This window comes from Mytilus trossulus, chromosome 8, assembly GCF_036588685.1.
Source record: "Mytilus trossulus isolate FHL-02 chromosome 8, PNRI_Mtr1.1.1.hap1, whole genome shotgun sequence".
NCBI classification, from domain to species: domain Eukaryota; kingdom Metazoa; phylum Mollusca; class Bivalvia; order Mytilida; family Mytilidae; genus Mytilus; species Mytilus trossulus.
Window position 1 is genome coordinate 17,088,194 of NC_086380.1, and position 15,077 is coordinate 17,103,270.

The window sequence follows — 15,077 nt, forward strand, 5'->3', positions numbered from 1 at the left end:
ATTTGAAAGGAGTTGGTCCCAGAATTCAAAGGATATACCCAAAGGCATTACACTTTTGGTGTACAGCTCACCAGCTAAACAGATGTATAGTTGCTGCTGCTAATATTCCATGTGTCAGGAATATGATGGGAACTGCAGATAAGGTATACAATTAATGCTTTTCTATAAATTCCTCATATGATAATATTATAATTTTGTTTTGGTCATATACCAGTTATTAAATGTGCAACACATGTATTGCTTAATTATTTTAATCAAACTATAAATCTTTATCTTTGATAGGTAGTAAAGTTCTTCAATTGGTCTCCTAAAAGGCAATCATTTCTAGAGGACCAGCTCCAACATTATAGAAATGAAACCAAAAGAATGAAATTGAAGAAGTTATGCAGAACCAGATGGGTGGAGAGACATGATGTTTTTGAGATTTTTTGGGATTTCCTTCCAGCAATAATAGAAACCATGGAAAAGATCAAATCAGTGGACAAAAGCCCAGTTGCCATAAGTGACACACAAAGTCTAGAAAACAACATAACATCCTTTCAATTTCTAGTCTCCCTGCTTGTGACAATGAGATGTATTGGATACCTGAAACAACTTAGTACATCACTTCAAGGTAATTATATAACTCTCTAAGGGAAACAACTCTTATTTAATTTCATATTGTTAAAAAGCAAAACAAAAACAGAAACTATTTTTTTCATCAATTTATTTACATTACAAAAAGAACATGTTACCAACAACATCATATTGTTATTAGAATTCAAAATCATAAACACAAAGTTAAACATGCTGATTGATTTTGTCAATAACTATTAGAAAAAAAGGGAGATAACTCAAATACTCACAGATCTGACTAATTAGTAAATTAACCAATTTTGTTTTTCTTTAGGTAGAACTGTTGATGTTGTGAGTGCCCTTGAGTCAGTGAGCCTTGTCAAGGAAGCTTTACAGGATGTGAGAGACAATATTGGTGAATTCCATGCTAAGTGGTATTCACAAATATTGAAGATGGCAGATGATCTAGATGTAACCCCATCTAAACCAAGAACATGTGGCAGGCAGACAACAAGATCAAATGTGCCATGTGAATCAACAGAGGATTATTACAAGAAAACCATTGCTATCCCTCTGCTTGATCACATGTTAACAGAAATGAATTCCAGGTTTGGTGACCTGCAAATCAAGGCATCCATGGGACTTCAGGTAATACCTGCCATGATTGGTCAATCCTCAACTACTGATTTTGAGTATTTTGTGGATGATTTACCATCTCCTTCAACACTGGAGCAAGAGATGCATATGTGGAAATTAAAATGGGCAAATGAGTCTGATCCACCTTCAGATATTATCACAGCATTACAAAACTGTAGCTCAATCATATTTCCTAATGTGCACCAAATTTTGAAAATTTGTGGAACATTTCCAGTAACCTCATGTGAATGTGAGAGAAGTATCAGTAGACTGAGACTTGTGAAGACATACTTACGATCAACAATGTCAACAAGTAGATTATCTTCTCTTATCATGATGTATGCTCATAGGAACATGACTGTAAATCCAAAGGAGGTGGTGATGCAGTATGCAAGGAGAAATCCAAGGAGAATAGTGCTACCAGACATTCTTGTTGATTAACTTTATTGAACATACTTTAATGTACACATGCTTATTATGCCTCTTGTTTGAATTAACATATATAAATATCTTAACAACTCTTTTAAAATATTTTCATGGTGCCCCCCCTGTCATCAAGGTTCTGGATCCGCCACTGTGTTCAATTTGTTCAACCGCTAGCTTTATACAACTTAAACTTGGATCACCCCACCCCAACTGTATGAAAACTTGATAACGGTTGAGATCCCCACCCCGAACAATATATATTCATGTATGGGACAAGATAACACATTAAATGAAATATAAGGGTAGTCCCTAGGGTCACCCTACCCCCTCTTGTGTGTGTTTTGAGAACTTGTATAAGATTGAAATACCAACTCCTAAACTAAACCATATTCATTCCTGTGTCATTTCAAAAAGATTGAATGACATACAATGTCAATCTCATGGGCGTCACATATGCATGTCACTTTGCTAGACCTATATAACCCATGTGAACTAGACCTGGTCCAATTTCAGGCGACCATGGGAATGAATAATTATGGGAGCTTGTTTGGGAGACTTCGTAACAGCATTATGTAACAATAATTTTTTTGATAATTATAAAATTTTATTGATGGAAAATAATAAGTAGGTTTAAAGAATTTACCTTAATTATAATTTGAATTATTTCTGGTCCTATAAAAATTTTCATTTTCATATGGCTCATTTTAAAGAAAACATATCTTTCAAGCCCAAGAATGTTTGACCAACTGTTTTTATAATTACCTGTGATTTTATTCCAAACTCAGAAATCATAGACTTGGGGTGAAGGTGGGGGACATTTACATTTACTATGGACAGGTTAGTCAGACCTCACCTTTGATCCCTGTAGTAGTAAACATTTGTCTGATTTGTGTCTCATAACTTTTGTACTGTTGAACACAAACTCAGTTTTCTTTCCAGGAAAGCAAGTCCATTCATACTTTTACAAGCTCGTACTAAAGTCAACTTGAACTACTAATAGTCAACTAATACCAACGTTAACTATCAACTAGAAGAACTGCAATCGTTGCAAACTTGTATCACTGCAGACTCATGACCATGAAAAAAATATGCTTGATATATGCGTTGCTTTTAAAAACTTTGACGAAATATGAATTATTTGCCTTAATGATTAATTCATTAAATGAACATAAATGTACAAAATATGAATGTTTAATGTTTGTTCTTTTTAAAAATCTTTAAAAAATATTTGAAGCAACATCATGAACATTGCAACAGTTTTTATAATTATGTTTGGCTTGGTTTTTGGTTAACTGCCTACAGCGCTTACAGTGCTTTATTTTTAGATGACTAACACACTTTTGTGCCAATGCGTTGTTGGTTAAGAAAACCTAATGAATCATATCCCATAATTTGATTAGCAATACTAAATAAATTATCGCTGTTAAAAGAAAAACAAAAATATATAGTTGTTTATAATTCGGGATTTTTGGGGAGACAACCTAATATCGACGAGCAGAGCGAGGCGGTAAATATATGGATTTTGTATGACCAAATGTTTTAGAAGGGTGTCCCTCGTAAATTCGGCAATGTAACGGACAAATGCGTAGAAGTAAAACTGTCAAATTGAAAGAATATGTATCAAATAAAATATTTCATTTAGGTTAATCGAAATTTTATTTTTAAATACAAAATACATTTTGTATTTTTTTTTCTTCACAACTCCAGGAAATTAGTACAATTATTGATATTTCTTACAAATTCTTCAAATCCAAAATATTTTTTTTTTGTATTTTGAAATTATTATTCAGAAGGTGATGTTGTTGAATTAAACACTGAATTCGTTGCCATAAACAAAATATGAGCAAAACAATATTATAAACAATCCATTTTAAAAGAATTTCAATAAAGTAAATGTATTTTACTACATTTAAAAAAATAAATAAACGATAGTGGCATTAATTACCACCTAGCTCCCAGATCTCCAGATATTGGAGAATTATACTCTTGTTCAAACGATATCAGGTCCGTTCGCGCCCAATATACTTTCGCACCCTACACGTTCGCACCTCGCACGTTCGCACCCAAGGTCCATTCGCACTCTACACGTTCGCCCTCAATTTTAATTCAAATTCCAGTTGAATAATTGGAAAATCATGATTGTTGTTTTAAATTGCTTTGATGTAAATACTGAATGTATTTATAGCTTGGTATGAGTAAAAGATTAAATATTTTAAATGAAAAACACAAAGGATAATTGTTTTTAACAGCTTGGTCCCTAGCTTTGATCAGCTTTGATCTGAAACAATGAAATAATGAAATATAGCAATACATTATTATATAAACCAAAACATGATAAAATTGATTGAACGCAAAAAAAACGTAGTCAGAATTTCACTTCATTTTGAAACAAGTCAATGAAACAAAGTTATAGGCAATACACTAAACAAAACATGATTAAGTGTTATTCAACACAAAATTAAACGTTGACAGAATTCCACTTTAATTAGAAAAGAATATTAATTTTTTTAACAATACACTCTCTGTCAGAATCTTAAAAACATGATTAAGATTCATTAAACACCTTAAAAAATGCTGTCTCGCTTTATTTTGAGACAATAAAATCAATAATAATTTTTTTTTAGAATACTACTTGCCAAAACTTGATTACAAAGTTATTAAACACAAAACCAATTAAAATTGGGCGCGAACATGTAAGAATATGACAAAATATATCTTCCTTCACAAATAGTTTCCATCAGAATATTCTAATTTTAGATTTAGATATGCAATGATTTTTTACATTATTTGTAGACGTTTTCAGTAAAGTTTGATTAATATCTAATTATTAACAAAGAGAAAAGAGTACAGTTATATTAACATCCTATCCAAGTTTCAATAAAAAAAATGGTGACGTTCAACATTGTTTATTTAAACCAAACTAACTTTGAACCAGAATGATAGTATTGAGCGTAAATCTCAACATCATAAACGGGATCATGCATAAAGATTACCTGTTACAACGTCAATGAGTACAAGAACAGATGGGTCTGCGAAAAACTAAACAAATAGGTTAAAATGATCTTCCAAGGGCATTGACTCCTGTAAGAGATTAATTGACACATGTCGTTAAGGTAGCACTCCACAGTTAGAAAATAAAATAAAAAATGAGCCACAAAATGTTTTATCATCTCCTATTCCTGGATTTCTAATACATAAACCTAACTGTTTGTGTTGTACATGTGCATATGTATGTAACCAGTATCTTCCATAGATTTGATTTTCAAAAGTTATAATGGTGAAAATTAATTCCTTTTATGTGTATCCATGGCAACATTCTGCATTTATTTCCCATAAAATATTGCAAAAAGGGGGATGAACATGTCACATTTCCCCCAAAAATTTGGATCAAACTAGAATTTCAATGCCTTTGAGTGATACCTTTTTAAAAACTGTTTTCGTAAATCTTTCTAATGATCAAATAAAAAATGGGTGTCTTTCGCCTCATTTTTTCGTAAAATCCAATCACAAAGTTCGTGCGATAAAAAGTTGGAAAAAAACATTACTATAATTGCCGGACCAATGTATGGTAGGGACATGCAAATACGGACTGTCATACAGAAAACAGCCTATATTACATACATTACATAACCTTAATGTTCATATAAACCCAATACAAAGGCTATTTTAATACTCAGCTATCCAAAAATGAATTTTATTGCACACTAGCTCTCATATTTGAAAAATCCACAGGGGCCAAAATGCAAAACTACGCACCTAACTGTGGAGTGCTACCTTAAGGTGAAATTTTCCCCCTCCAGCCTCAATTTTTATTATATTTTCTGTGTTCTACTAGCTGTTACGATGAAAATGGTACCTTAGTTTTTAAAATTGGTTCAGTAATAAAGATTTTATGAAGGTTAGCAGTTGGTGTTGAAACGCGACAAAAAGTGATTTTAAAATAAATGCTGGATCATAGTGAAAAACTTCAAGTATGTCTCATTTTTGAGGTAAATTTCTTAAAAATTTCCCTTTATCTTATTTAAAATCATAAAATTACCTTCAAAGAGGACAAATTGTACAATTTTTAGGTATTTGAAAGTACTTATAGGTCAATTTTGCTGTAAATAGCATACCTAACCTTGGTTTAGAAGCTCTCAAGCAGGGTATAAATTTCTAGCCATACTGGCATCATTAAATGTAATTAATGCCAAGTTATGATATAAAATCCTGCTAAAAATGTTTATTTGACTTATTCACATTCAAAAATATAAAGCGATACATTCTGAGGATATCATATAAAGCGCAATCTTTGGTTACAAGGGCAAAGCTAATGGAGTACAAATTTAAGACCGCAACATGTCTAAGTGTCAAAATGTGTATATTTGGTTGCTAAGGACAGTAAACGATAAAATAAACATAAATTGCATTTCTAGCAGATTTTTTACCTTCAGAACTAAAACAAGAACATAACAGACTAAAGATTTGTGGTAATTTTTATCTTGAAAAGTGCATTTCTGTGCTTTCTGATGTGCCTTAAGGTGAAATTTTTCCCCTCCAGCCTCAATTTTTATTATATTATCTGTGTTCTACTAGCTGTTACGATGAAAATGGTACCTTAGTTTTTAAAATTGGTTCAGTAATAAAGATTTTATGAAGGTTAGCAGTTGGTGTTGAAACGCGACAAAAAGTGATTTAAAAATAAATGCTGGATCATAGTGAAAAACTTCAAGTATGTCTCATTTTTGAGGTAAATTTCTTAAAAATTTCCCTTTATCTTATTTAAAATCATAAAATTACCTTCAAAGAGGACAAATTGTACAATTTTTAGGTATTTGAAAGTACTTATAGGTCAATTTTGCTGTAAATAGCATACCTAACCTTGGTTTAGAAGCTCTCAAGCAGGGTATAAATTTCTAGCCATACTGGCATCATTAAATGTAATTAATGCCAAGTTATGATATAAAATCCTGCTAAAAATGTTTATTTGACTTATTCACATTCAAAAATATAAAGCGATACATTCTGAGGATACAGTACTACCTGTGACTTTATCTTATTAATGGTGGCCATAAAAAATATGTTCACCATGGTGGCCCTATATGTTCATCATCATACCCCCTGTTGCTTTTTTAATACACAAGGTATTACTCAAAAACTAGTCAAGGATAAAGGGAAATCTTGAATGCATTGAAGTGTTAAAATTATATAACTTACAGGTCAGGTGTCTCAGGTAAAATATACATGTATGTGTTTGTCAAATTTAATAAGTGTGATTATGTCATAATTTATGACAAGAAATTCAAAAATAAATTGAAATAATAAAACTAGTTGAACAAACAGCTTAATTAAAACATAATTGTCCCCTGACTATTAGTTTTGATGTTATACCTTTTAAATAATTTTTGATCAATTTAAGTTATTTTTTGGTAGTGAAAAATAAATGAATATCATTTTCAAATATACTGCAAAAATTTACAATGCCTGCCTTTTTCTATCGACAAGGTGTTTCTCAAAAATTAATTTTCTAAAATCAAAATGGTTTTTATTATTGTAGATAGACTGATCTGCATTCAATATTATTTAACAAATGATAAAGATTGTCTTTAGGACTCATACGCTAAATAAAATTTAGGCAATTCATTATTTCTTTATTGAATAAAATATTAATAAGTATTAGAAATATTCATTACAACAAAATTTGATAATATTTTTATTGTCATTTGATATTTTAAACATGATCCACAGTGGCGGATTTACCGGGGGGGGGGGGGGGGGCACAAGGGGCACGTGCCCCCCCCCCCCAGTTGAGGTCACGAAAATATTTTTTTATCACATTATTTTCTTGCGACACAATCTAATTTTCTAGAGCTGCCAGATGTGCGGAAATGTGAATTACCTCACAGCTTGATTTGACTTCCTTACGAGTCGGTTAATTGGCGTTAGTTTCAACATGTGTGATTTATTACCCCTTTACAATTTATCGATCAGCAGCGTGTAAATATTGACAGTTATGTGTAATGTCTATTTCCAAAAGCTTTTATATTAACTACGTGCCGATTGGTGAAATCTCTGATCAAAAAAGAAATGTCAAATCAAAATAGTTCTTTCATAATAAATAAATAAAAATAGATGTTTATTGTCTATAAACACGTGCTGTTTGTTGATATATAGATACGGCGATGTTAAAACAAATATTGCAATTATAAATTAATGAGAAAAATGATCAACAACTGAATTATGAAGAGACAAATATCCATCCAGAGTTTTTTTGGGAGTTCCTCAAAACGACAGAAAAGTGTTGAAACTCCAACCACAAGATTTGAAGACTTTACAAATGCCGAATCAGCCGTAAATGAAAGGTAATTGAATATTTTCACTTTCTTTAGTAATCATTAAATTCTCATTTTTTATCCTTTTGTAAAAACGGAAGAACGTAGATCTACAAAACAATTTGTTTAATAGAAATTCACCGTATCATGAGGGTCTAGATGGGATAAAAGAATAAAAATTCAGAAAATGTAAAAAAAAAGTGTGCAAAATGTGCAAAAAAATGTTTATTCAGAATAAAAAGGTGGAAAAGTATAAAGAATATCTGTGGAAGATAACTTGATTAGGTCATACAATACTGATTACAAAAATGAAGGATGAATGTACAGGGGGAAAATATAATTGCCGAAAAAAATATGATAGTTCATTTATTTTATAGAAATTACTTGTCATATAATAAACTGTAATAAAATATTTATTCATGTGTGCAAAATCTTTTCAAAATTTCTTTCAGTCAAAAAGCTGTTGAACAACCAGGTCCCAGTGCCTAACTCCAAATGATGTAACTTCTTGGTTTGGTAGAACTTTAAATAATGATGAGAAATATACAATCTACACAAAAGGTGTGACTATTCCTGATACTTTCAAGTTCCCATCTACAAAAATAGCTGATAAAAACAGATGCTTTCGGAAAGAATGGATCTCCAAGTATCCAGGCTTAGTTTATAGCATAGAGGAGGATGGAGCATACTGTCTGCATTGTGTTTTATTCGAGAAGGAACCTGAAAAAAGAGGCAAACTTGTCAATGCCCCTTTCAAAAACTGGAAAAAGGCATTGGAAGTATTTGATAAACATTTTTGGGGGAAAAGTACCAAAAGTTTAAAACGAGGAGGTACAGGATATCAAAGACATATGCAGTGTGTAACAAAAGGAGAAATGTTTCTTCAGCAGATCAATCGACAGACTAATGTACACATGACCCTGAATCATGGTTTAGAGAGCCGCAAGGAGAAAAATTTGATGGTTTTGGAATCAATTGTAAAGACCGTCCTTATTTGTGGAAGGCAGAACTTTGCTCTTCGAGGCCACAGAGATGATGCAAAGCACATTGTAAATGGAAATACTGCAAATATTGGAAATTTTCAAGCACTTTTGGACTTCAGAATAGATGCTGGTGATAAATTTCTTGTAGAACATTTCAAAACCGCCCCAAAAAATGCTACATACAGGTCAAAGACTGTTCAAAATGAAATTATTGACATTATAGGAAATATCATTAGGACAAAAATAATCAAAGACATATCAGACAGTGGAGGGATGTTTTCTGTATCTGCAGATGAAGCTAGAGATGTATCTAACACTGAACAGTTAGCCGTGTGTCTACGTTTTGTTGATTTGGCAGGTAATAACTAATATATCAACTAATGCATGTACACTGGTTAATCATTTATAATCTATTGTTTCAAACTTTAAAAAAAATATACATTGAATATAGATGTCAAATACAGCTGTTCATGCATGTGTTATCTACAACTATTATCTGTTTTCACATGTAAATTATATGTGCAGGTATAAGATAGAAAATAACAGTAAAAAAAAAATTAAATAATTTTGAATTAAATATCTATTTAAAAGGTGTCATTAGAGAAGAGTTTGTTGACTTCATAGAAGTGAGCGAAGATACAAGTGGAGAAAGAATATCCAATGAGCTTCTGAAGCTGCTTCCAGAAATGGGACTAGATTTAAATCTGATGAGGAGCCAATGCTATGACGGTGCAGGTAAATCTCATTTAATATACCTCAGTGTGTTGACAGACGAATTTGTTTAATGATAAATATACTGTAACAGTAAGCATAGTTTTGTTACAATTTTGACATGCTCTCAAATTCATTGCTCCTGTCATTGTATGTTTTAAATGATATTTGCACATTCACATATATATATATATATACTTTTTCTCCAGGTAATATGACTGGACATTTGAAAGGAGTTGGTCCCAGAATTCAAAGGATATACCCAAAGGCATTACACTTTTGGTGTACAGCTCACCAGCTAAACAGATGTATAGTTGCTGCTGCTAACATTCCATGTGTCAGGAATATGATGGGAACTGCAGATAAGGTATACAATTAATGCTTTTCTATAAATTCCTCATATGATAATATTATAATTTTGTTTTGGTCATATACCAGTTATTAAATGTGCAACACATGTATTGCTTAATTATTTTAATCAAACTATAAATCTTTATCTTTGATAGGTAGTAAAGTTCTTCAATTGGTCTCCTAAAAGGCAATCATTTCTAGAGGACCAGCTCCAACATTATAGAAATGAAACCAAAAGAATGAAATTGAAGGAGTTATGCAGAACCAGATGGGTGGAGAGACATGATGCTTTTGAGATTTTTTGGGATTTCCTTCCAGCAATAATAGAAACCATGGAAAAGATCAAATCAGTGGACAAAAGCCCAGTTGCCATAAGTGACACACAAAGTCTAGAAAACAACATAACATCCTTTCAATTTCTAGTCTCCCTGCTTGTGACAATGAGATGTATTGGATACCTGAAACAACTTAGTACATCACTTCAAGGTAATTATATAACTGTCTAAGGGAAACAACTCTTATTTAATTTGATATTGTTAAAAAGCAAAACAAAAACAGAAACTATTTTTTTCATCAATTTATTTACATTACAAAAAGAACATGTTACCAACAACATCATATTGTTATTAGAATTCAAAATCATAAACACAAAGTTAAACATGCTGATTGATTTTGTCAATAACTATTAGAAAAAAAGGGAGATAACTCAAATACTCACAGATCTGACTAATTAGTAAATTAACCAATTTTGTTTTTCTTTAGGTAGAGCTGTTGATGTTGTGAGTGCCCTTGAGTCAGTGAGCCTTGTCAAGGAAGCTTTACAGGATGTGAGAGACAATATTGGTGAATTCCATGCTAAGTGGTATTCACAAATATTGAAGATGGCAGATGATCTAGATGTAACCCCATCTAAACCAAGAACATGTGGCAGGCAGACAACAAGATCAAATGTGCCATGTGAATCAACAGAGGATTATTACAAGAAAACCATTGCTATCCCTCTGCTTGATCACATGTTAACAGAAATGAATTCCAGGTTTGGTGACCTGCAAATCAAGGCATCCATGGGACTTCAGGTAATACCTGCCATGATTGGTCAATCCTCAACTACTGATTTTGAGTATTTTGTGGATGATTTACCATCTCCTTCAACACTGGAGCAAGAGATGCATATGTGGAAATTAAAATGGGCAAATGAGTCTGATCCACCTTCAGATATTATCACAGCATTACAAAACTGTATCTCAATCATATTTCCTAATGTGCACCAAATTTTGAAAATTTGTGGAACATTTCCAGTAACCTCATGTGAATGTGAGAGAAGTATCAGTAGACTGAGACTTGTGAAGACATACTTACGATCAACAATGTCAACAAGTAGATTATCTTCTCTTATCATGATGTATGCTCATAGGAACATGACTGTAAATCCAAAGGAGGTGGGGATGCAGTATGCAAGGAAAAATCCAAGGAGAATAGTGCTACCAGACATTCTTGTTGATTAACTTTATTGAACATACTTTAATGTACACATGCTTATTTTGCCTCTTGTTTGAATTAACATATATAAATATCTTAACAACTCTTTTAAAATATTTTCATGGTGCCCCCCCCCCCCCCCCCCCAGTCATCAAGGTTCTGGATCCGCCCCTGATCCATGTTTTAGAGGTTAAGCATTTCTTTTACTTTTTGTTCTTGGGTTAGAGACATTATAATGAGAAGGTAAATAATTTTCAAATGGATTATTTCAAAGTTGTTTTGTTAATTTTACAATCAAGGGATAGGTGTTCTCCATTGACCTTGTAACAAGAGGCACAGTTTACACATTCTATCCTTTCTAGGAATTTTATATTGTCCACTATTTTTTATTTCTAAATTATGACCAAAAGTTCTATACCTATTGACACAATCAAGTTTACAGTTTTTATCAAAAGTTTTTATTTTTATTTTTTTCTTTAAATTCATTTTTTTATTTAGGACTTTAAAAGTCTTAATTCATTCAAGTCCCTGCAATTATTAACTTTATCTAAAAGGCCTAGGTTGATTGAAATATTCTTTGTAAATGTATACCAAGATTATGTATCATGGCAGTCCAGCACTATTGACAATATAATACACTGGGAAAAAAATGATTTAATTAATAGACCATTAAAGTGTCACCATCTTTAGAAGTGCACTATTTTTCTGGATTTGAAAAAATTTCATTATGATTAGCATTTTTAATGTTCATTTATCAAAATTTGATGATACCTAGGTGGACATTTGGAAAATAAGTCTTTTCAGTGATTGTTTGTGCACAACTCTTGTTTTGAGATTTGAAGAAAATTAAGATAAACAAAATTAGTTTTTTCATAAACCATATAATGGTACTTGTAGTTTTCCTGAATAATATTAGATGTTATCAAAATTTATTGAAAAAGGATTGATATTGATCATCTTATTTTGTTAAGAAACAAAATTGTTTAATTACTTTCATTTTTTTAATTTAAAATATCACTTGCATGATTATTAATAGTAATAACTCATTTAATAATGTTAACAAATAATTGAATACAATGTACATCATGTACATTTATATAAACCTTTTTACTTAAAGGGAAACTTCGCAAAAAAATCAAAAATTGATATTATGTCCATTCTGTATAAAAATGCTCAAATTTATAAATATTAAAGTTTTATTCCGCTAGATAAGAGATCACCATCGATTTTAAATTTTGAGTATCAGTTCTCTGCCTTCCGCCATTTTGTTATTTTGTCCAAATAAAAATCACGGTATGTCTATAAACCACAAAGAAACAAAACTACAGTAACCGATGTAGTCTTAATTACGTGTCGATATCTTGTCAATCGTACGGTTGTTTTATCTGACTAACTAACTTGATATGGAAAATGTTCTTATTTTTTTAAATAACCATATAGTCTGTTATTTTTAAACTGTTAATATTAGAATTAGTTGAAAAGTCAAAGTTCAAATCATAAATAAGTGTTCCGTGAAAATTGTTTTCGAAAATCTAATTCGTTCATAATTCTTTAAAGTAATATACTTTATTCAAATAAATTAGGATCTTCGCTCCACTGATCACCCGCATGGCTTAAGGCATTACTCCCAAAGGTATTGTTAGGGGTGTAAGGTGACACGTCCAGGTATTCAAGCGATTTCCTGTCGGGCTTGCAAGTTCATGCATCGTTTCACTTCTGTAGGTATTGATCAGTGTACACGGCCGATAACTTATAACTTTCCATTTTGAACTATCAGGTGCATGTATAATATACATCTCTGTCTTGCGTGTCCGAAAGTGATATAATATACTAGTCATAACTTAACTGATACGCTTGTTTATAAATAAAATTTCTGGTGTAAAGAATGTTATTTATATAAAAAAAAAAATATACAAAAAAAAAAAAAAAAAAAAAAAATTGAAGATATACAAATATACGTATTTTTTCCAAGGGTTAATTTGGGAAAATCAGAAACATATAATTGTATTATATGTCTCTGGGAAAATGTAATATTTACTCGTTGTCAATAGTAAAGGACATAGTTGGATCATTCCAGAAATGTTGATTAAAAAAATGTGCGCACTTGTCGACGATTCGTTTATACGCCCGGATAGAAAGTTACGGAACTACAGCGCAATTTAAAATATATACATGTATACATTGAACATAAGAAAGAAACATACATTTTGTGCAAATTGGGGTAAAAGTTTTGTAAATAGACTAGTCCACGTATACCAACAGTATGTAATCATCCAATTCGATAGACTATTGTATACCAAAAGAAGAAGAAGAAGAGGACCAATTTGATTTAAATACAGGTCTATCTATAACTTGCTTTGGTTCATCGAAGTTATGAACATAGTAAAATCACAGATTTATATATCAATTAGATTGTTCTCGAATAAAGAAAGAAATTCGTAATCACCACAATTGTTCCGACATATGCAACTGGACGTACACTAATAATCCCCGAGGGATGTGAATATTTTATAGGACAGCTATTGAGTATTAAAGTTTCAAATCATTTTCGGGATTTATTTTCTTTCTTGATATTCAATGACAGCAAATTTAAAGAATAAACTGCTTGTCAGATATTTGTCCGCTTTAGGGGTATTCTTGACAGTTGAACAGACTTATAGTTACATTCAAAAATAGGGAAAGATGACATTAAATTCGTTGTCTTTTGTTTTTAAACATCTTTGGTCAAATATTATTAAGTATTATACGTTGTGAGACGAAGACTATTTTAATAAGGACGTCCCCGATTATGATTAAATTTGGTTGACGTTTTTCACACTTGATAAAGAATATCTATTCGTAATTTTTCGATTCCATTCCAAGAAGACCTTAAATTTGCTGTCAATTTTTTAAAACTTCTCAAGTAGAAAAATATTTTTTCTTTATTCGTTCATGTTATATTCCGCTTCGGTAGAGTTATCTTCAGTGAGTTCCAGTTATTAATTTATACGTGGCTTTTAAAAAGTCTAAATCTAAGTGACCTTCTCATTCATTTATTTGCCTAATAAAGACAAATACAAATACTTTGGTAAAGCTATTAATAATTTCTAAGTTCTCCTTTTTATTAGACATCAATCAAGGACAAAAGGTGTAAATCATTTCAATCGGACATATGATTTAAGTTTCCCGTCTTTAACCGAAAATTGTGTATTTCTTAGTAAATTAACTTATTTGAATTCAAATAAATAATAGCACCAAACATAATTAAATAATTCCACGGCGATCAATTTTTATTTGTCACCAACTTGAATATATATTTTAAATATGTGTATTGAATGCTCTCTTGTCTTATAATTCACTGATCCGAATAGACAGTCACACCTGGCAAGGTGTGCCCGAGAGGCATGGTTAAATACCGAAGTGCAAATAACAATTTACCTTTCAACAAGCCATCTACGAGTATTGCCACAGAACCGTGAATACACACATCGTATCAACCAAGTCATAGCAGAGATAGTAAAAGGTCAATAAGAGTACACCAAAATATTGTCTTTACAGATTATTGTACTTTACTTTGTTCACCTTATCAGTCCGAAAATATATTAATTAAAAATAAATTTATAACTTTTTGTGTTGTCTACAAAAA

General features: G+C 31.4%; 3 protein-coding genes across 4 annotated transcripts in view; 2 read left to right on the forward strand and 1 right to left on the reverse strand.

Moving 5' to 3' along the window:
- The window catches only part of LOC134680627 (large ribosomal subunit protein uL16m-like), a 168,992-nt gene that overhangs the window by 45,772 nt on the left and 108,143 nt on the right, over positions 1 to 15,077 (forward strand). The window lies entirely within an intron of this gene.
- The window catches only part of LOC134681464 (uncharacterized), a 68,760-nt gene that overhangs the window by 5,552 nt on the left and 48,131 nt on the right, over positions 1 to 15,077 (reverse strand). The gene's annotated exons all lie outside the window — the stretch shown is intronic.
- LOC134681465 (52 kDa repressor of the inhibitor of the protein kinase-like) lies at positions 10,178 to 11,478 on the forward strand. The gene is made up of 2 exons (XM_063541101.1): positions 10,178 to 10,459; positions 10,736 to 11,478. The coding sequence occupies exons 1-2, from the start codon at positions 10,213 to 10,215 to the stop codon at positions 11,476 to 11,478; spliced, it is 990 nt and encodes a 329-aa protein (XP_063397171.1). The 5' UTR covers positions 10,178 to 10,212.